The sequence below is a fragment of the Candoia aspera genome, chromosome 1, assembly GCF_035149785.1.
Source record: "Candoia aspera isolate rCanAsp1 chromosome 1, rCanAsp1.hap2, whole genome shotgun sequence".
NCBI classification, from domain to species: domain Eukaryota; kingdom Metazoa; phylum Chordata; class Lepidosauria; order Squamata; family Boidae; genus Candoia; species Candoia aspera.
The window spans coordinates 249,281,178-249,303,821 of NC_086153.1; the positions used below are offsets into that span (position 1 = coordinate 249,281,178).

Consider the following 22,644-nt stretch of genomic DNA (forward strand, 5'->3'; position numbering starts at 1 on the left):
TGAAATTAAGTGTTTATTGCTCAAAACTCATAAGACATTAAATTGCTTATAGTTATTAACAGTCTTTATATAAAACCACTAAGAAAAGTCCACATCCGCACAAAACAACTTAGGAATGCATCTTTTCTTCTCAAACAGCAATTTGTCTCTTGAACATGTCTTTTAAAAACCCTTTTTTAAATTTGTCAATCTTCATCAGATTGAATGCTAGAAGAGTAACTGTCAACTGGGCTGCAGTTTTAGACAATTAAATTATGTTTGATTAGTAACACGTTTATTTCTTATAGTAGGCTTCTCGTTTGCCATATGCTTATGGTGATAGGGTATATGTCAAAAGGCCATGGGCAAGCAAGTTGTAGTAATCTCTTCTTCCATGCCTTTGAGTGTTATTGTTTCTCCTGTAGTCTCATAGATCTAGACTAGAAGTCCTTTAATAAGAGGCACAGCTTCACAACACAATGGGAAAAGAGAAGGAAGACAGCAAATGACCCAAAATCAATCTGTAAAATACACCTACAATAGATAGATAGATATAATTTACAAGATACACATTACAGTACTTATACCAATGTATTTATTTAAAAAGATATAAACACTATACAATTCACATGTTCACTTTACACTTATTTACAAACTGTGAAATTACAGAACCCATAATTATATGTTCCCCTCTGTTGGCATTATACTCTGCAAACCCATATTTTAACATTTCCATCTCTTCAAGATTTGGGACACAGTATTTATACTCATGACAGGAAAAAAAGAAAAGTAATGTCAGGATTTAATGGTCTAATGCTTGCACTGCAACAATTTGTGCTATCAAATCAAACCTTATATGAAGAAAAACAAAGAATGGCTTATTGTTTCTACCATGTCAATGTTAAAGTGTTATTCACAACAGCGCGAGTCCAAATATATCTACGGATGTGGAGAAAATCAAACCCACAATCTGCTTTATAGCAAGTGAAAAAACACTCCAAAACAAAAACAAGAAAAACATGTTCTGCTTACTCTGAATTTCACAGCCCATTTAAAATCAATTGTCAGAAAGAATATTCGCAAGTGATTTAAAGAATGTGTGATTTCTGTACATCAAAGCTTTCTTAGATAAGTAATAAGAATTGCTCTTCAAACCTTCTCTTCAGCACATCACATTAAATAAAGAGAAAAAGAATAACTTCTGCTATATTTTACTAATCTAGCCAAATTTGATAATCTCTCAAAAACCACAATGTCTGCCATATTCTGAAGTGCTACCGTTCAATACGGATGTAATTTATAGAGATGTTTTAGCTAATATTGCAGATTTGCAATTTAATTAGTGTAACCTATATTTACATGCAACATTTCAGCAAGAATAGAAAACAATTTTATTATACACATTTATCAGCCAATTCCAAATAAGGCTATAAACCCTTCATAATATTTAACTATTAATCCATCTTTTCTTGTGTGGCACCAAATCCATTCTGTGAATAGTAATTATAATTATAGTAGTTGTGAAAAGTATAAAATCCAACATAAGTACCACATCAATCTGGGGATTTGCTTTGGCTCAATCTGCCTAAGGAGTTGATCTTTTTGGGCCAGGGCCATTTTTAAGCGGCCATTTGAAATAAATTTTAAAAAATCACTCAGTACCAATTTTGTGAATTGGAAAATGGTGGCTTTCTGGCATCTATCAAAGTCACCTGGTAAGTTAACAGCTAAGGACACATTGTCATACCTGACCCCAACACTTGACTACAACATACATACTACATTAAAGCAAAGTGGTCACAATAAAATAAGAGATTTTTGCTTCAGATTGCAACTACAGGAAAAGAAACCAAGAATTCTCTGTGCTTTACCATTTCTTTTCATCATAATGGCAAATTTTACAAACTGGTAAATTGAAGGCTAAGCTAAACAAAACAAAATAAATAACAGTAAACATGTTTCAGCCAGATTTTATGACGTGTAATGAGCATGCATTTTCCCAGAAGCACTTGCAAGAAGACAGAGCAGAATACAGAAGGTTTTTTACTATCTACACAGCTTCACTGTTTTGGAAAATTTCTAGCCTTTGGGGCAGTTTTTCAGGGCATGTAGGAAACAAAGAGAAGGGAGAAAGGGAATAAAGATTGCTTTCTGCTACATCAGAAGCCTTCTCCTGATAGAGAAGCTACTGTAAGAAGCTTTTGCTGGATCCATCCATGATACTGCATAGGCAAACTATAAGTAATTAATACTTGCTTAGAAAATTGTTTTTGAATAGAAATGAAAAAGTCAATCATCTATAAAAAATAATTTGCTTCCATAAAAGTTATAGGAACAGAACGTACTAATTATTGATTTAACCAAACACATGTAAATAACAGTGGCAACATTAATTACATGGGAGAACAGAAGCTACTAAGTTCAAGGACTCTAGTCATTTTAATTCACATTTAAGCATTAAACTTTATTTTTTAGACAGTGTTGGACAACTACCTATATTGTTTGCAACTGAGACAATGAAATCAAATTTTAACAAGTTAGCACTTAACAGTTATACCAGAACTAAAATACTTCCTATTCCAGTACCTCATAAAATATCAGAAAATTCGTAGTGTATTTACTGCAAATATTATCAGAGAAATTAATGAAAATCATACATTCAGATTGGCTTTCACACAACTAGCCGCTTCTGAAGGATAATGACTTAGCTTCTAGAAACCAGTGTAATGAGTAAAGAAATGAAGAATAATAAAAATGATATCTTGGGAGATGTTAAGACTATGAACATTGCTAACGTCAGGGTATATGGGGCTGGCCTGCCTCATCCACCAAGTTGAGTATGTAAGTGGCAATATCTTCATCTGTAGGTGCATCAGATACAACCCAAGAATCATTTGCAGCAGTCACTTGTAGACGGCATATAGGGCAATTCCTGTGACGACCACTCCTGTACAGGAAGTCAGAAGAAAGCATCATGGCTTTTCAGACAACATGCATGACTATTTTTGCTCTCAAGGTAAGATATAATAGGATCTTAGATGAAAGGCTAAAGAAGAAGGACTGCTGTATCTATGATAGCATGCCAAAAATAATAGTGAAAATAACCCCAACGTATGTTGAGCAGACCTGTTTTTGAAAGCCACTAAGCAATGAGCTCTTAAGTCTCCAAAGAAAAACATCCTATTGCTTTTTAACTGGAAATTTTTACATTAACCCAAATGTCTATAATTTAAAGTAATTGGTTTCCCTATCAACGAATACTGACTGTATTCACCTATCACTCTAAACTAAGGATAAGATATATAGCAAACCCCATTAGTGTCCCAGAATGGCATGATGCTGAAATTTTCAGACCTGTTTTGGCCTTTTTGTGAGGTTGGGGCTATATTAAAAGACAAAATATCTAGAGTACCCATTTAGATCCTTAACTACCCCAAACACTCCTCCACTCTGGGAGGCACTAAGGTGTGCAAAAAGGTTATTCCACCTCTATGCAAAAAAGTTGTTTAGTTCAGTAACTTTTGGCTTAATGTGACATGTGGATGCACTGTTGATTTATGGTTTATTCTGTAAACTGTAATCCAGTTCAGCATCAGTTTGGCATGAAAGGCTTTGCACAATGTACATCTACAGACACATCATTTTTAATTAATTTCCTTGCGTGACCCATATAAACTATGGAACAGATAAACTGAAACACGTCTCGGCTTAACTCTTCTGCTGGGAATATCTCTGCCTCACTGCCTAAACTCCTTTAGTTTTACATTAGACTAGCTTAAATGCAGCAGTAACCAATGTAATGGGTAATCTCTGAGACAGTGAAGTACTTCAAAATTCCTACTGCTATAAATCTATAACTTGGAACTAAAACTTCCAAATTATAGCCTACAAACAATGGTCTTTTTGTTGAGTGCACCAAATGGCATTGCTTGTTGATGGAGTTGATCGCTTTTTGATTGTTTGTTGATGGAGTTGCCAAAATGGCTTCCAAACAAATGCAATAGCAGTCTTTGCACAGACAATCTTCCATTTCCTACATCTTATTGAACTACCCAGGGTCCCGTTTTTGGGGAGAGATGGGTGGTGATATAAATTTGAACTATCAATCAATCAATCTTGCTGTTAGCCAGCAGCAATATTGATAATACACGATGGTGGCCTTCAAAGCTCAATGATTAAGCAACAGGTGCTAACTACCATGGAAACATCTCAAGTAAGCTCCACAATAAAAAGAGTGTACAGAGCTCTAGATGTGAAGAAGAATGAGATTTTACTGAACCAGTTAGTGTCAGAAATATATTACAGTCTTCGTTGTACGGCAAGTCTGTGTAACAAGAAAACGAATGCTTTAAAAATTCAAGCAAATCAGTGGATTGGACCAGAGTGAAAAATAATGCAATATTCAACAATGCCATTGTTAGCTAGAGGTCATCCTGTGCTTTGCTGGGCTTCACGGCTATCTGTGATATACACTGCAGCAAAGGGGTCAGTACTGAGCCACACTTCTTCAATCAGGCTAGACTCTTTGGCTCCACCACGCTTTTTGTGTTGATGTTTCTTTTGCCTTATGTTTTGATTTTGGATAGCCAATGGTGGTAATAAAGAGGATTTGATTTTGATTTGCTTTTATGAACATTCTGTTCCAACAAAGCCAGATTCCTTAGATTTAATTCCCTTTTAAAGTGGAATTGGCAGCACTATTTCTCTTTGAAATGAACACATACTAGCAGAATGGCTAGTTATTTAAAAAAGGAACATTATTTTAATTTCTAAAGGCCAGATTACATAAAATATTACACAGTGGCTCTCTGTTAAAGCTTAGCTCGGAATAGGGTGAAACTGAATTTGCTTTGTGCCACATAGGCATAGAAGATTTGTTCAAATTAGCAAAGCAAGCCAAGAAACACTATTTCTTATTTAAAAGAAGTAAACAATTTTCCAAATAAGGCATCATTAGCTAAAATATTGGTGCAGGATTTACTCAAAAGGAAGACAAGTCTCCCCGCTCCCCAAATAGTTATCTTTGAAGTAGGAATGGTACTGAAAGAGAGGACCTTCTTCCACCTCACTGAGAGTGCGAACTCTAAAAACGCACGAGGAGTCCATGAACGGAAGGCCTCCTCTATTCCTTGATTCCAGCCCCACCCCCATGCTCCGCTGTGGACAACTACATGAGGAAAGCAAAGAATTCCTTTTCTTTCCTTCCATATCCACATACTTTTTTCCTTCACCTCACATCTCCAAGTTTGCCCCCCCACCCCACCCCGGCTTCTCTGTCCATTACTCTATCCCTTCCTCCAATCTCCATCCTATTTTATTTTATTTTTGTTGTTTTTGCTAGAAAGGAGATGTGTGTGAATGTAAGTGAGCTTCTCTGTTTGTGAGAAAACAGTTTCTATGTATGTGTGTGTGTATGTATATGTATATGTATATGCAGAAGACTGATTAATTTATAAATGGAGTGTCTTATTTCACAGGCATTTAATTTAAAAGAGCATTAACTTAATTGATACTAATTTATTTACTTTGTTCTGGCATGCCTCTTGAAGTAAGGTTTCTGAGCAGCATGTATATAAGCACATACATAGATCGACTCCTTTTTTTTTTTAATCTGTTCAATCGTATCTGATTCTAGGAGACTGCCTGGGCAAGTCCCTGCAGTTTTTTTGGCAAGGTTTTTCCGAAGTGGTTTGCCATTGCCTTCTTCTTCCGAGGGCTGAGAGAAAGTGAATGGCCCAAGGTCACCCAGCTGGCTTCATGCCCAAGGTAGGACTAGAACTCAAAGTCTCCTGGTTTCTAGCCCAGTGCCTTAACCACTACACCAAACTGGCTCTATCTACTCAAATATGCAAGTTTATAAAATGCACATACCTGTATGCATGTGGAATCTCCAGGAGTAGTTTCAGCTGAACTTGGACATCTTACATTGCATTAAAAGCAAGGTCTTCATTTTGGGTAAACATGGTACTTTGTCTTAGACATATATCTTTCAAAATTTTTTGAAGAGATTCATGCCAAATTTGTTTTCAATATACACAGGTTGATGCTGGCAGCATGGATTACATTTAAATGTGAATAATACTGATTATTATACAGTATTATAATTATTATAACACAATCTTTATCAGTATCAAGCATCTATCTTGGTGATACAATTTGTTTATGAGATTTAACTGACTTACCATTTATCAATGCATTTCTGACAAAAGCTGTGGGCACATGGCAAGATCAGATCAGCACGTCCATCCATACAAATGCAACATTCTTCTTCATCAGTTAGCTGTTTCACCCTAGAGTGCAAATGTATTATTTATTCATAATCAAAGACAACCAGAACATTAACTCTGTATGTAGCATGTCTTGAATTGTTTCTTGTTAAATATTTTTATTATGAATACTTATAATCTTTTAACCCCTAGTTCACTAAAAGCAATTTCACATACAACTTGCAAGAAACCATCTGGGTTTTTTTCTCCTAAGAGAGGAGAAAAAATGAGACCATTCTTATACACAGAATTGGTGTTCTATAAACAAATCTTACAGTACATGTTAAAAATGTTAAAAAGGAATAATCAGAGGCTGTTGCACAAATGAGTAAAGTTTGTTGTCTGCTTCTCTTCAACATGTGATACAATTACTAGGGATTGTACACCCTCTGATTGTTGCATGGACACACATTTCTGCGCATACACACACTTATGTATGTATACACACATACATATGATTATTGTACAGTGGCAAACAGCTATGCCCCTGTTATCTAGATGCCTATTTCCAGTAGTTTTCTAGCACAGAAATGATTTAATGCTCTTTCAGCTCTCTGAATCATCTCAAATTTCTGAACTGTTTTCAAAGACATCTCTGGTTGAAACACAGTACTGCAAACTAATCTATCCTCAGTATCCCTAAGGCAGAGATTTTGCCTTTTCAGATAGTGTTACAGATAGCACACAAATATACGGACATACGTGTACACACACACAAACAGGTATTCTTAAGTCACCTGAGCTTTTCCAATTAGAATATTGTATAGAAACTTCCAAAGTATACATTTATTCTTTCAAGGTGAGAAGAACCCCATCTATTATCAATTGCAAGTACTTTCCCCATCCATATTACCTCTGCTTTGTCGGAATTAAATTCATTCACTCATTCCAAAACAGCCTCTGAACACTAGTTCAAGAGATCCACAGCCTCTCTGGGACAAGCAGATAGAAAAGAGAGCTTCAACTGAATAAGATCTGCTTATTGTGTACACTACAGTCCATCCCTCAACTCCATGACTTCCACAGTTTCACGCCAATATTAAAAAGTCATAAGAACAAAAAACTTGTAATGGCCCATAGACTAATAGCATTGAGATAGAACAGAAATCCTTAACATCATCTTCTAAGACCTTTCCTGTAGAAAGGGCTGGATCCATCATAACACCATGCATGCCTTCTAAATTTAATTCATATAAGCAAAATGAAAGATTATTATATTGTATGGTACAAAACTTCAGCAAAGGATCGTTACCTTGTCGTGGTGCTGGAGCTTCAGCACCTCAATGATGCCATGAGCTAAACCGTGAAGGGCCACCCAAGATGGGAAGGTCATGATAGAGAGGTCAGACTAAATGCGATCCCTGGGGAAGGTAATGGCAACCCACCCCAGTATTCTTGCCGTGAAAACTAAATGGATCAGTACAACCAGAGACATGTTGGTATACCATCGGAAGATGAGACCCCCAGGTCGGAAGATGGTCAAAATGCTACTGGGGAGGAACAGAGGATGAGTTCAACTAGCCCCAGACGTGATGACGCAGCTAGCTTAAAGCCGAAAGGATGGCTAGTGGCCGACGGCGCTGGTGGTGAACGGCGAATCTGATGTTCTAAGGATCAACACACCATTGGAACCTGGAATGTAAGATCTATGAGCCAGGGCAAATTGGATGTGGTTATTGGTGAGATGTCAAGATTAAAGATAGACATTTTGGACGTCAGTGAACTGAACTGGACTGGAATGGGCCACTCCACATCAAATGACCACCAGATCTACTACTGTGGACAAGAGGACCACAGAAGAAATGGAGTAGCCTTCATAATTAATAGTAAAGTGGCTAAAGCAGTGCTTGGATACAATCCAAGAAACGATAGAATGATCTCAATTTGAATTCAGGACAAGCCATCTAACATCATAGTGATCCAAATATACGCCCCAACCACAGATGCTGAAGAAGCTGGAGTAGAGCAGTTCTATGAGGATCTGCAGCACCTACTGGACAACAGGCCTAAAAGAGATGTTATTTTCATCACGGGAGACTGGAATGCTAAGGTGGGCAGTCAAATGACACCTGGAATTACAGGTAAGCATGGCCTGGGAGAACAAAACAAAGCAGGACATAGGCTGATAGAATTTTGCCAAGACAACTCACTCTGCATAACAAACACTCTCTTCCAACAACCTAAGAGACGGCTTTATACATGGACTTCACCAGATGGACAACACCGAAATCAGATTGACTACATCCTTTGCAGCCAAAGGTGGCGGACATCTGTAGAGTCGGTAAAAACAAGACCTGGAGCTGACTGTCGTTCAGATCACGAACTTCTTCTTGCACAATTTAGGATCAGACTAAAGAGATTAGGGAAGACCCACAGATCAGCTAGATATGAGCTCACTAATATTCCTAAGGAATATGTAGTGGAGGTGAAGAATAGATTTAAGGGACTGGACTTAGTAGATAGGGTCCCGGAAGAACTATGGGCAGAAGTTCGCAACATTGTTCAGGAGGCGGCAACAAAATACATCCCAAAGAAAGAGAAAACCAAGAAGGCAAAATGGCTGTCTGCTGAGACACTAGAAGTAGCCCAAGAAAGAAGGAAAGCAAAAGGCAACAGCGATAGGGGGAGATATGCCCAATTAAATGCAAAATTCCAGAGGTTAGCCAGAAGAGATAAGGAATTATTTTTAAACAAGCAATGCGCGGAAGTGGAAGAAGACAATAGAATAGGAAGGACAAGAGACCTCTTCCAGAAAATTAGAAACATTGGAGATAAATTCCAGGCCAAAATGGGTATGATCAAAAACAAAAATGGCAAGGACCTAACAGAAGAAGAAGAGATCAAGAAAAGGTGGCAAGAATATACGGAAGACCTGTATAGGAAGGATAACAATATCGGGGATAGCTTTGATGGTGTGGTCAGTGAGCTAAAGCCAGACATCCTGAAGAATGAGGTTGAATGGGCCTTAAGAAGCATTGCTAATAACAAGGCAACAGGAGATGACGGCATCCCAGCTGAACTATTCAAAATCTTGCAAGATGATGCTGTCAAGGTAATGCATGCTATATGCCAGCAAATTTGGAAAACACAGGAATGGCCATCAGATTGGAAAAAATCAACTTATATCCCCATACCAAAAAAGGGAAACACTAAAGAATGTTCAAACTATCAAACAGTGGCACTCATTTCACATGCCAGTAAGGTAATGCTCAAGGTCTTGCAAGGTAGACTTCAGCAATTCATGGAGCGAGAATTGCCAGATGCGCAAGCTGGGTTTAGAAAAGGCAGAGGAACTAGGGACCAAATTGCCAATATCCGATGGATAATGGAAAAGGCCAGGGAGTTTCAGAAAAACATCTATTTCTGTTTGATTGACTATTCTAAAGCCTTTGACTGTGTGGACCATAACAAATTGTGGCAAGTTCTTAGCGGTATGGGGATACCAAGTCATCTTGTACGCCTCCTGAAGAATCTGTATAACGACCAAGTAGCAACAGTAAGAACAGACCACGGAACAACGGACTGGTTTAAGATTGGGAAAGGAGTACGGCAGGGCTGTATACTCTCACCCTACCTATTCAACTTGTACGCAGAACACATCATGCGATGTGCTGGGCTTGAGGAATCCAAGGCTGGAGAAAATCGCTGGAAGAAACATTAACAATCTCAGATATGCAGATGATACCACTTTGATGGCTGAAAGCGAAGAGGAACTGAGGAGCCTTATGATGAAGGTGAAAGAAGAAAGTGCAAAAGCTGGCTTGCAGCTAAACCTCAAAAAAACCAAGATTATGGCAACCAGCTTGATTGATAACTGGCAAATAGAGGGAGAAAATGTAGAAGCAGTGAAAGACTTTGTATTTCTAGGTGCGAAGATTACTGCAGATGCTGACTGCAGTCAGGAAATCAGAAGACGCTTAATCCTTGGGAGAAGAGCAGTGACAAATCTCGATAAAATAGTTAAGAGCAGAGACATCACACTGACAACAAAGGTCCGCATAGTTAAAGCAATGGTGTTCCCCGTAGTAACATATGGCTGCGAGAGCTGGACCATAAGGAAAGCTGAGAGAAGGAAGGTAGATGCTTTGGAACTGTGGTGTTGGAGGAAAATTCTGAGAGTGCCTTGGACTGCAAGAAGATCAAACCAGTCCATACTCCAGGAAATAAAGCCAGACTGCTCACTTGAGAGAATGATATTAAAGGCAAAACTGAAATACTTTGGCCACATAATGAGAAGACAGGACACCTTGGAGAAGATGCTGATGCTAGGGAGAGTGGAAGGCGAAAGGAAGAGGGGCCGACCAAGGGCAAGATGGATGGATGATATTCTAGAGGTGATGGACCCATCCCTGGGGGAGCTGGGGGTGTTGACCGACAGGAAGCTCTGGTGTGGGCTGGTCCATGAAGTCACAAAGAGTCAGAAGCGACTAAATGAATAAACAACACATGGTACAAAAAGCTTCTGAGAGATCCAGAGAAACCAATACAGTTTCATTCTACTTATCCATTCCCAAGCTGGTGATTATATAAGGAAGGCCAAGGTTATTTCCATTTCACAAGGAGGTCTGAAGTCCAACAGGAATTGATTTAAATAATCAAGAGAATCCAGTATTGCCTAGAATTGAGGGGTCTCCAGCATCCCTCTGAAAACCCCCAACATCTTAGCTGAGTCTCGTCAACAAAGACCTAACCACAGTTTCCTTTAGAGTTACAGGAACCTCACCATCCCTTTAAGAGGCATTGTTTCACTGTTTCTGAGATCCAGATATCCAGACTGTTCTGGACAATTTCAGAAGTCAGGAAAAATTTGTTAAGCCGGAGGAAGCCTGGAGAATATGAATTATGTAAGAATCTTTCAGTAAACCAAGTTGCACGTTGATATACTATATGGGAAAGAGATCACTCACTAAATTTTAAACTGTAAAGAAAAGTATGCACACATTCATTTCATTTCCTTTCTCCAATCACCACGTTTAAAAAGGAGCTATACTTGGGTTTGCCTGAACGTGACTATTTTCCAGAATAAGGAAAAGAAATTGGAATTTTTATAGCTGAAGTGAACAGTTTCAAACATGGTATTTTTTTAGAATATTCAAATACCTTCCCATCCAAATGCTGGCCTGACAAGATGCAACAGATGACAGATCTTCTGCTGTTCCTTCTGAGGGAACATTCTGAGAAAGAACATGTGCAGCCTGACTTGTGATATCTTTATAAAGTTGAATGAACTGATACAAGTTCATGATTCTTGAAGCTTCAACAATCCCACTTGTCTTGTTTATCTATACATACAGAAAGCAGCATTATCATCTTTCTTGAACATCTCACCATTTATTCTAATTTCATTTTTAGAGCAATGTGAATCAAGAGTTCCTAAACTCAGAGATTTGACATCATGAGATGATGCTATAAGTGGCTTTATAATGTTGAGAATGAAAAATACCACATTAATAATGGCACATTAGTGCAACGGTAAGAAGAAAAACATTATGAACACAGCAAGCTACATATATTTCTTTTTGAATAGTAATGAACATGTGGCATTTTTTCTAGTTAAGCCTGAAAATCCAACAACTTTATGCTTAGTTTTCATTATATGTTGCTATAAATCAGAGAATTAAAGATTCTGATAAACTTACCTTAGTACATACTATCCGAACAGCCACCTTCCAAAGAGCTGTAGCATCAGAACCTGGCTGCACTTCAAACAACAGATGCTTGTTCTGGCCAGAAGCTAATTGTGCAGTCCTGAAATTATTTAATGTTTATTTATGTAACATTATATACATATGTACTTGCTTTAAATATTATAGTGAATTTGATGTACAAATTACAAGCAAATATCATATTCTCAAACACAGGATTGGATCCAAATATGGCAATCTGTGGAATGGGATTGGTGGAAATTGGCTTTCCCACTCAGCCACTCCCCAAGCAGCTCTCATGAAAAGACTTGTTGATGTCCTATTCATATAGTTTGGAGGAACCCTGCTAAGAGCCAACACCATTCAGCAAGATCCTCTAATCCTGGAAGACTATTTCTAGAGAACAACTAGGAGAATGAATCAAGGAAGTCAGCAGCTCCACATCTTTTTACACACAGATTTATCTAGATCCAACCCAGTGTTAGTAACACAAACACTCATTTTCTTTTGATTTGCCTTCCTGGGAATATCATTACCTATTCATTCTCTTGTTCATCCTCATTTGTGGTTCTACAGAATTACTACTATTTAAAATAATTATCTTTCAGGATTTCCAACAAAAATACTGGAAAACTTAATTTTTTAAAAAATATGTGTTTATATAAAACATGTGTTTTCAGATCTCAGGTTTAATTACCTCGTAACCAGGTAATGAAAGATCCCTGTCAGATACCCTGGAGAGCCACTATTAGTCAGCATAGATAAATGCTAAGTTAGGTGTACCAATTATCTGACTCAGTACAAGGCAACATTATACGTTTGCAACTACAGTAAAGAATATTTAAACTCTTTAAGTAAACTAAAGAAGAGTTTTATTTGTGCATTTTCCTCCTAAAAGTAAGAATTGGAAAATACCTCAATGTCCAATAGAGATTCAATTTTATAACACATTCTTTTCTAGAATGATAATTGCAAAGGGAGTAAAATATTTTCCAACTAGTTCAGCATTAAAATGGCTAAGCCACTGGAAGTTTGCATCTATTGGTTTAATGGCCACACTGTGATGTTTCAGGGAATATGTACTAGATTTGTTTTTATTGCTCTCATGCAATTTATTAGGGTGCATTTAATAAGGGAAGTAAGCTCCTTTCACATATGTATCTACTAGTTTCAATTTGAAAAATGTTACAAATATACAGTATATCTGATAAAATGGGTCCTGATCAAGAAAAACTTTTATCACTATGTATTTGTTATGTTTTAAAATGTGACAGAACACATCCTGAGAGTCTAAATACTTTATCACACATATAACCTGAATATAAATTGAATAAATAAATTGAATATATAAATTGAATAACTAACTAACTAACTAACTAACTAACTAACCCAACTATCCTATTTTTATTTATTAGGGAATAAGCAGACAAAGGTCCAGTCCAGATCAGGGGATGTATAACTTCTCACCACTGCCACCACCATCATTCAGTCATTCATAAATACTGCAAATAATTCATTCTGAAATGCATTAAGCATGCTCCTGTTTAATTCTTAAACTATTATATGCATAAAAGAAAAAAAAGTCTCACGTGTCATTCAGTTCAGCTACTCTTCCCAAAAACTCTTCATATGTTAAGACACCACTTTCTCGAACAAGAGAGACATGCTTGACAACTTTTTCTGGTAGCTTATTTACAACTGTGTGTGTTTGGCTTGAGAAGTGCTGGCCCATGATAGAATGCTTTAGCTCAAGTCCCAGGAAGAAATACAGCTTTCCTCATTTAGAGAATTTCTAATAAATGTATTTTAAAACAGTGTATTAGTATAAACAGTCACTACTGCATTTAATTCATAATGCATAAATTGCAAACTAACTACATATTAAAATTTATATAGAACTACTAAGATATGCAGTGCCAGATTACATCCAATTCTACTGACACCTAACTCAAGCATGTCCTTAATATGGAAATTAACACCCTGTGAACGCACATTTTTATTAGGAACACAATAACTCCTAAAGTACAAAATGCAAGGACTGACAATTACAAGTTTATAATGTTAAAACTCTGCAGACTGAAATCCAGCACCTTTTAAATGGAGAGAGAACTGTAACGTTCATTCAGGTGTAGCCATGCAGAAAATAACAGTGTACAGCAAAATTTAGTTGACCATTAAGGAGAAGAACACATTGGACATGAAAAAAACCTCTCAAATTATACCTATGGTGCAGAATGGACGATAATTTAAGGACTATAATTTAAGTGTAATTTATTTTATGCTCTAATTTGTCATTCTAGATTTTACTAAATGTATTTTAATCTATCCAATAGCTGGAGTTCTCTGGATGCATTACAAAGTCATTATAAACCTTAAAAGCGCCAAACAAGGAAAAACTTTAAAACATATTAATAGACACAAACAGTATCTGAAAACCACATAAGAGAGACACTACCGCAGTATTATGCAAGATTTTAAAAATAATTATATTAATGCCATGGAAATATAATGCCCATTATGAAATAATACTGTCGCTCAAACAAGTTTTGGAGTGTAACTTCCAAAGAGTAAATAAATTCAAGGCTTAAAAACTGAAAGCATTAATTTCTAAAATGAACATTTGGCAATAAGCAAAAATTCCTGAATTTTACAGTTTGAAATATAATTTAAACTGTTAACAGCATTGCTCTGTTTAAGCATTTTTCAGAATTCTTGCAACCTGTTTTAATACAGTATAATTTTGCATAGTTGCCCCGAAAAACTGAGATACTCCAGTAATTATTACACTCCAAGATTGGCTAGTTGAATCTAAATTCTTTCACCTGATGTAATTATAAGGACACATTATTCAATGTCATTTTTTTTATTCTGAATAAGCAAACACAGTTTATTAAAATATTTGCTGAAATGATATTTCAGAACCCAGTAATTTCACTGCACTTGGAATTTTTTGGCTTTCCAGTTACACCTATAGCCCCGAGTCCTAACCCAACCCAGCCCAGCCCAGCCCAGCCAAACCCTGCTTAGCTTTCAGGTCTAGGCAAGGTGGCCCAGGTGCTGCCACCTGCTGAGCCATCAAAGAATGGCAGGGCATCAGTCAAACTCCCTGGGGGAGTAACAAATTAGACAAAAACGGTAAACTTATTCCTGAAGAAGCTGTACTACCATAAAAGGGCTTCTCTACTTACAAGATTCAATGGGTGCGCGTAGGTCTACACCCGCAGTTGACTAGGCCTCACTCACTGAGAAGAGTCAACAGGCAATGCTGGAACAGGCAGGGCTGGCCCTCTTGTGCCCAACGGCACACCAGCAGAAAACAACAGACCCCAAACCTCCATTTGAGGACCTGCTCTGTTGCTCATAAAACTCAGGCACCTGAGTTGGCGTGGCGCTGGAAAGAACCTAGTCCCTGAATTTGAGAGAGAAACACCCCATACCTTTGCAAAGTGGCTTTTTCGCCCCCTGCTCCGTCCGGTAATACGAACACAAGCACTTCAGGCAATGCAAAAAAGCCTTTATTAAGGGGGTGGTCAAGTCTTTATACAGGGTTACCTACATTCGATAGACGTGAGAAAAGACAGACACCCTTAAAATATGTTGCATCTCCTACACTCAAGGACTTCAGAATACAGCCCTATTGCTTGATTGACGGTCCCTGAAAGGGCTAGTTTTTGCACATCAAAGGAAATGGTTTCCTAAACTTCAAAAGGAGGCATGGATGCCATGCTACAATGCTAGTATCACCTTTATTAAATGCTAATAATAAAGCCTAAAATTCTACGTAACACCTCCAACGCGAGCCAGATTCGGGCGTGCCCGGCCGAGTCGTGCCGCGCCCCGCCCACCCCCCGGCTCCGTCTTCCTCGTTTTCTCCCTGGTCCTCCTCCTCCCACAGCCAAGAAGGGGCTCCGGCTGGGGAGCTAGTCTGAGCAGCACTTCCTTGCCCGCCCCAAGATTCAAGGCCCATAACAGCAAAAACCGCCAACAGCAGCCTCACCGTCGACGCTCCAACATCCTGCTCCGAATTTGCAGCTGCAGCGCCTGCCGACATCAACGTCCCCACCCTCCTCCGGGAGCGAAGGTATCCGGCCCGTTCTGCCTGCACAATTGGGCGTATGACGTCAGGACGCGACATACGGGCCAGGATAAGTACCGACGCATTTAGCTGACGTATTGAAGCTTTGCCTCCTGATTAGTTGCCAGGAGAGCGAAAATAGCCGAGCCGGGACGAGATTTTTGAGCGTAACTACGGAGAACAGTTCGCCACCATCTCTCTTTTCTACAAGCCCTCAAAATGTTTTAAAAATATAACGGGAAGAAGAGTTGGATACATGTGGATCCTTGTCGATTTTCGTGATCATTCGGTGGGAGTCCCTTGAAAGGACTGTCATTGCACAGAATGAGCGCCAATGCAGTCCTACAGTAGACGCTTTGTGGAGACAGCGTGGCGCGAAAACGAGGGGAAAGGTGAATCCTCGGAGTTTTACAGATCCAGCTGCGTCCGCAAATAATTTCCGGTCTGCATGCATACACTGAACCCTAACATTGATCTGACCATTTTTATACCAACAGGTCAATTTAAAGTAGCTCTAAAACTCAGATCTTCTTGATTTCGTGTGATTTTTAAACGGAATCCACATAAACCACTATCAAATCACATGCCACATCTGTACTTTCAGTGAGCTATCATGGATCGAAATGTTTTTGATGTTGGATCTCATGCTTGGGTTTTAAATTTCACATAAATTCACCATTAAAACACAAATTTCATTGGTCTGGCTGATCTGACAGTTTTTGGTACATCTGTGGTGCAAGAAACAAAAGGTTCGGATTCACATGATTTTGTACCATATATCTGAATGACCCCACAATCAAATCTGAGATCACATCCTCGTATTCATCACAATCATGGATCCAACAGTTTTGGGCACATAATTAAAAAATACAGATTCTTGGCATAGGTTCTATTGACCTTGCATAATTTTTACAAGGGATCTCTGTGAAGACATTAAAAAGACAGGATCTTTTTGCCCGTGTGGAAAAAAAATTGGAAGTCTAGTAGCACCTTTTCTGACCAACATTTTATTAAAAGTCATAAGCTTTTGTGAGCTACAACTCACCATCAGATGCACAGAGTAGCTAGACTGATGTGAAGTTATACTTTATGGATCTCCATTTGTGGCACTACCGTAATTACAAAAACATGGATCTGAGGTCACATTCTCTTGATTTCACATGATGTTTACATGGGACCCACATTAAATGGAACCCATGGGACCCACATTTACTGCCCAGAGTCCCTCTTTTGGGGAAGATGGATGGTAATTAAATTTGAATAATAAATAAATAAATCACCATCAAATCACAAATCATAACCATCTATGCTCAGTGAGCCATTGCAACTATAGATGTGACAGTTTTTGGTGCCACTGTGATACAAAAATTGTGAAGCATGGATTCTCACAGATCCACTTGAGTTTTGCATGGCATCCATATGAATATGCCATTATATCACACTGGTATGCATGAAATAAGCCCTCACAATCAACTGTTCTTTCCACAATAGGGTGTAGAAACATGTATCTGAAGTACATGTATCTTTAGTTTGCATTATTTTTTTCAAGGGATTCACATGAAACCACAATCAGATCACATCCATCTGCAGTGACTCATTGTGTGCAAACAAATGTAGTTTCATTTGAATTCTACTGGGCTTTGGATTCAGGTTTTTATGCAAAAGAGGGACTAAATATGAGTGGATGCATAATTGTGAAGGCTTATTCATGCAGATGGGTGTTGTTGGTGATTTGATGGTGGTTTCATGTGGATTCCATGTAAAAATAATGCAAAAGAAAAAGACTACCAAAAATGGTCAGATCCACAATTGTTAGGGAGTATTCTATGGAAAAAAAACCAATATTATGGCAACCAGCTTGATTGATAGCTAGCAAATAGAGGGAGAAAACGTAGAGACAGTTAAAGACTTTGTATTTCTAGGTGCAAAGATTACTGCAGATGCTGACTGCAGTCAGGAAATCATAAGATGTTTAATCCTTGGGAGAAGAGCTGTCGTGAGCACTGATGGTGAGCAGGAGGGGGCCCCTATCCAGGGGGGAAAACGCATGCGTAGTAGCGAGGAATTGAGCAGTCATTCAAAGAGACACAGAACAGACCTGCCTTGACTTTTGGGGTTTATCTATCTGGGTTTTCTCACGCTTCTTCAGTTTGTTAGGATTTTCTATCTAATGTAGCAGTAATAAAACACTAGAGACTTATTCCTCGTCTCAGCGTGGTTCCTGCTTGTTAGGACAAGAGCAATGACAAATCTCGATAAAATAGTTAAGAGCAGAGACATCACGCTGACAACAAAGGTCCACATAGTCAAAGCAATGGTATTCCCAGTAGTAACATATGGCTGCGAGAGGAAGGCTGGACTGTAAGGAAGGCTGAGCGAAGGAAGATAGATACTTTGGAACTGAGGTGTTGGAGGAAAATTCTGAGAGTGCCTTGGACTGCAAGAAGATCAAACCAGTCCATCCTCCAGGAAATAAAGCCAGACTGCTCACTTGAGGGAATGATATTAAAGGCAAACTGAAATACTTTGGCCACATAATGAGAAGGCAGGACACCCTGGAGAAGATACTGATGCTAGGGAGAGTGGAGGGCAAAAGGAAGAGGGGCCGACCAAGGGCAAGATGGATAGATGATATTCTAGAGGTGACAGACTTGTCCCCGGGGGAGCTGGGGGTGTTGATGACCGACAGGAAACTCTGGTGTGGGCTGGTCCATGAAGTCATGAAGAGTCAGAAGTGACTGAACGAATAAACAACAATTCTATGGAAATAGACATATTCTATTAATTGATCATAGTTTCAGGGTAGATCCATCCCCACCAAGTTCTCTTATGCTGTCTCTTTGTGGTGGGGGGATATTCCTAGGAGGGATGAACAAAGACTGTTGGGAGTGTATGCCAAGGATATACTGTATACTCCTAGCAGGATCACTGAAGATGTGAAGGTCATCCTAGCTGCCCAGCTAAAGCAAGCAGCCATCAGCACCAGGAAGTAGTCATATAGGAAGATGCTGGAGGCTGATGATCACTTTAATGGCAATGGCAAAAGCATAACTTCATAATGTGTGGGAGAAGGCAGTGGTAAATCACTCTTGTATTCTGCCAAGAAAACCATATAGACAGACAATATAAATGACTGATGATTTTGTGCTGATGATGGGTCCATCAGATCAGATGACATTCAGTGTGCTACTCAGGAGGAGCTGAGGATCTTTCAGAGTACTAGCAGTGTTAAGATGTGGCTAGATTAAACCCTTATGGATGTCTAAATTGCTGATGTTGCCATGAAGGAAAAGAAAATTCAAACCTGTCAAGGCAGAAATACAGTGAGAACATGTGTCATGTTCCCCGTTGCAAGGCATAAGTGCATCACAACGGGTAACATGCACATCAGGAAAGAGGAAGGGATAACCATTATCCTTTAAACACACACATCATCCCTTAAGCACCCAAACCCATAAATAAATCACCAGGACAATAGACGCGCACCTCGGACAGGATCTGGAAACCATTAACAGATCGGGGGAACTCCCACCCATTACCCCGGGGGACGTACCTGCACCGGACGAAGGCAAGGAGACAAAGGGGAACGTCGGAGATCGCCCGAATCACCCATCGTCGGACCCATACCAACGCTAATCACCCATCCGGACCTGGCTTGGGGGACAATAGGGGGTGGAGGAGAACAAGGTCCATCACCGGGGTATAAACGGGGGACCCTGATACCACACCCGCATTCCCGTCTTTTTCTCCATATGCATTCTGCTTCAATAAACTTGGAAATCCTTAAACCCTTTAAGTGAGTCCGTGTCTTATTCGGAGCAAGGCTACCCTGACATAAAGACGGGAATTGAAAAAAAAAATGTCCACTAGGACCAGTCCAGATCCAATCTGTGAGGGAACCAAGCTAGTGATGGAAGATGTCATCTCACGGCGAGGCGGCTACCCGGCGACCGGCAGTGGAACTCCCATCCCCACAAACGGAAGGTGCCCAAGGCCCCGATGGTGTGAGGTCCAGGTGAGCTCGGGATCGAGTTCGGAGGGGGAAGCAACGACGAACACCACCCGTGAGTCCCATGGCACGTGGGCCACCATCGACGAGACGGGGGGATCCTCACCCGGATCGCCCAGAACCCCGGAGGAACCACGGGACATCCCATCATCCACGGCGTCAGGAACCGAAGGAGAGCGGAGGGGCGACCGCACCAAGAAGTGCTCGCAAACGGCGGCAAGGCTGAGCGCGGTCGAGGAAAAGCTGGAGGTGATGCAGCAGCTGCTCCAGAGGTTAGCAGAGGCATACGAATCCCACAGCCGGGGCGCGGAAGGACCAGGCACCAAATGCCTGACACCCCTTACCCCCCCCTCGGAGACGCACCAGCCGGAGAGACGGAGGAGAGGTCCAGAGGACGACGCAGCGCCAGGCAGAGTCCGCTTCCAGGAACCCGCCAGATGGGCTGCACCCCACCCTCCCACCCTGATGGCAAGACGAACGGAACGAAGCGGGAGCCGGCAAGAGATGGCACCAACACCACCCGACGCCCGATGGAGGGAATCCTCACGTCAAGACCACGGAGCCCCGACTGCCCGAAGCACACCAAGACGCCCAGATGCGGCTTGGAGCCCACCGAGAGCGGCGATCAAGGACTTTGGCATTAAGTTCGATGGGGACCCCACAAAACTCTCCTTTTTCCTCACCAACGCGAGGAACTATACGGAGGAATGGGGCCCCTACTTCCGAACAGAGAAAGGTAAGGTAAATGCCTTAGCAATCAAATTAAAAGGATGGGCCGCCGACTGGTATGTCCAGTTATGCCAGGCAGGCGCCCCGGAACTCGAGGACTGCAATGAATTCCTCTGGGCAGTGGGACCCCCTGGAAAGGGAGAGGGCGAAAAGAGCCCTGAAAACCCTCAAACAAGGACAGCGCTCTGTGGCAGATTATGCCATGGAGTTCCAAGCCCTGGCCGGTAAGGTCGAAGTATGGTCCCAGTCCACCCTCATTGAGCGGTTCAAGGAGGGTCTAAACCTGAACGTGCTCAGGTGGGCACTGTGTGCAGAAATAATCCCGACACTCTGGTGGAGTGGATCCGGCTGGCAGGAGAGGCAGAGGACGCCCAGGACACTTTCCTCCAAGCAAAAAGGGAAGCGCAGCATGCAGAGGTGGCGAGAGGACCCCGCACAGCTGCAGGACCGGCGAAGTTGAGATCCCAACCTTGGAAGGAAGAAAGAGACCGACAGTTCGCCAAGGGTCAGTGCCTCAGGTGCGGGAAGGAGGATTACAAGGCGGCGGCTTGCCCGAAAGCGAAGGCAAGGGACAGCTCGGGGAAGGCACCAACCAAGCCAACCCCAGCACCCAGGAAAATGCCAGTCGCGACGGGTGAAACCGCAGCAAAGGACTTCCCCTACTGCACTGAAGATGAGGAAAGTGACAATGACAAACCGGCGGAAAATGCCAGCCACCTGCCCTAAGGAGTGCCAGAGGACAGGTGGAAGAAAACAAGAGGCGCGACGACTTCGGGGTGAGTGAAAATTGTCCCACCCTATATGTGAAAGTCACCCTAACCCACGGGGGAAAGACGGAAAAAGTTTGGGCACTAATTGACTCTGGCTGCTCGAAGTGCCTTATGCACCCGGACCTGGCGGCCGCGCTAAACCTCCGCTGCTATCCACTTCAGAACCATATTGTTTTTACACAGTTGGATGGATCAGCGGGAGGGGGCCCGGTCACCCAATACATGGACAAAGTTGCACTGCAGCTCGGCAGCCACAAGGAAAGACTGCCCTTCATCGTGGCACCGGTGGGCCAACCCCTAATCATCCTAGGGATCCCGTGGCTAGTGCAACACAACCCACAAATAAACTGGACAACCAGGGAAATCACGTTTCGGATGGGTGCTATCAAGCACCCACGGGGGATCGGGTTCCCCGTGCTGCAATGGGGAGGGCGGTGACTACCTCGATGCATCTGGAGGCAGCGAACCTGGAGGGTCTGCCAGCCAGATATGCAGAGTTTGCCGATGTGTTTGGCGAAAAGGAGGCTGACAAACTCCCACCCCATAGAAAAACAGACTGCACCATAGAACTGGTCCCTGGCACACCCCTACCAAAGCCCAAAATCGATGTGATGACCCAGAAGGAGCTGGCAGCATTAAGGGAGTTCGTCGATAAAAATTTAGCACGGGGTTTTATTGAGCCCGCAAACTCACCAGTTGGAGCCCCAGTCCCCTTTCGGGAAAAAAAGGACGGGTCACTGAGGCTCTGTACTGACTACCGCGGTTTGAACGCTGCATCCATCTCAAATAAATACCCCCTACCCATAGGACATTCTTGCCCACCTGGCAAAGGGCAAGATATTCTCAAAACTGGACCTGAGGGAAGCCTACTTCAGAATATGAATACAGGAGGGGGACGAATGGAAGACAGCTTTCAACTGCCCGCTGGGGTCTTTTCAATATAAAGTTTTACCATTTGGGTTGGCGGGGGCACCAGGAGTATTTATGCAGTTAATTAATGAGGTCTTGCACGACCACTTATTTAAGGGGTGCTTGTCTATCTCAACGATGTTTTAATATATTCAGAGACCGAAAAAGAGCACAAACACTTAGTAAAGCAAGTGCTCGGGAAACTCCGCAAGGCAGAGCTATACACCAAGCTCTCCAAGTGTGAGTTTCACAAGGACCAAAT

General features: G+C 41.1%; 1 protein-coding gene across 4 annotated transcripts; it reads right to left on the bottom strand.

Moving 5' to 3' along the window:
• RNF141 (ring finger protein 141) lies at positions 1-16,004 on the bottom strand. 4 transcript variants are annotated; one of them, XM_063289461.1, is made up of 7 exons: positions 15,888-16,004; positions 13,480-13,682; positions 11,885-11,993; positions 11,346-11,527; positions 6,162-6,269; positions 2,775-2,926; positions 1-446 (listed from the first exon to the last, which is right to left on the bottom strand). In XM_063289461.1, exons 2-6 carry the CDS (start codon positions 13,620-13,622, stop codon positions 2,776-2,778), a joined length of 693 nt encoding a protein of 230 aa, XP_063145531.1. In that variant the 5' UTR covers positions 13,623-13,682; positions 15,888-16,004; the 3' UTR covers positions 1-446; position 2,775. The 4 variants fall into 4 exon arrangements, with proteins under 4 accessions (XP_063145531.1, XP_063145530.1, XP_063145532.1 ...); XM_063289460.1 differs by having other exon boundaries at positions 1-513; XM_063289462.1 differs by lacking the exon at positions 2,775-2,926.
• Between the last annotated feature and the right edge of the window lie 6,640 nt (positions 16,005-22,644).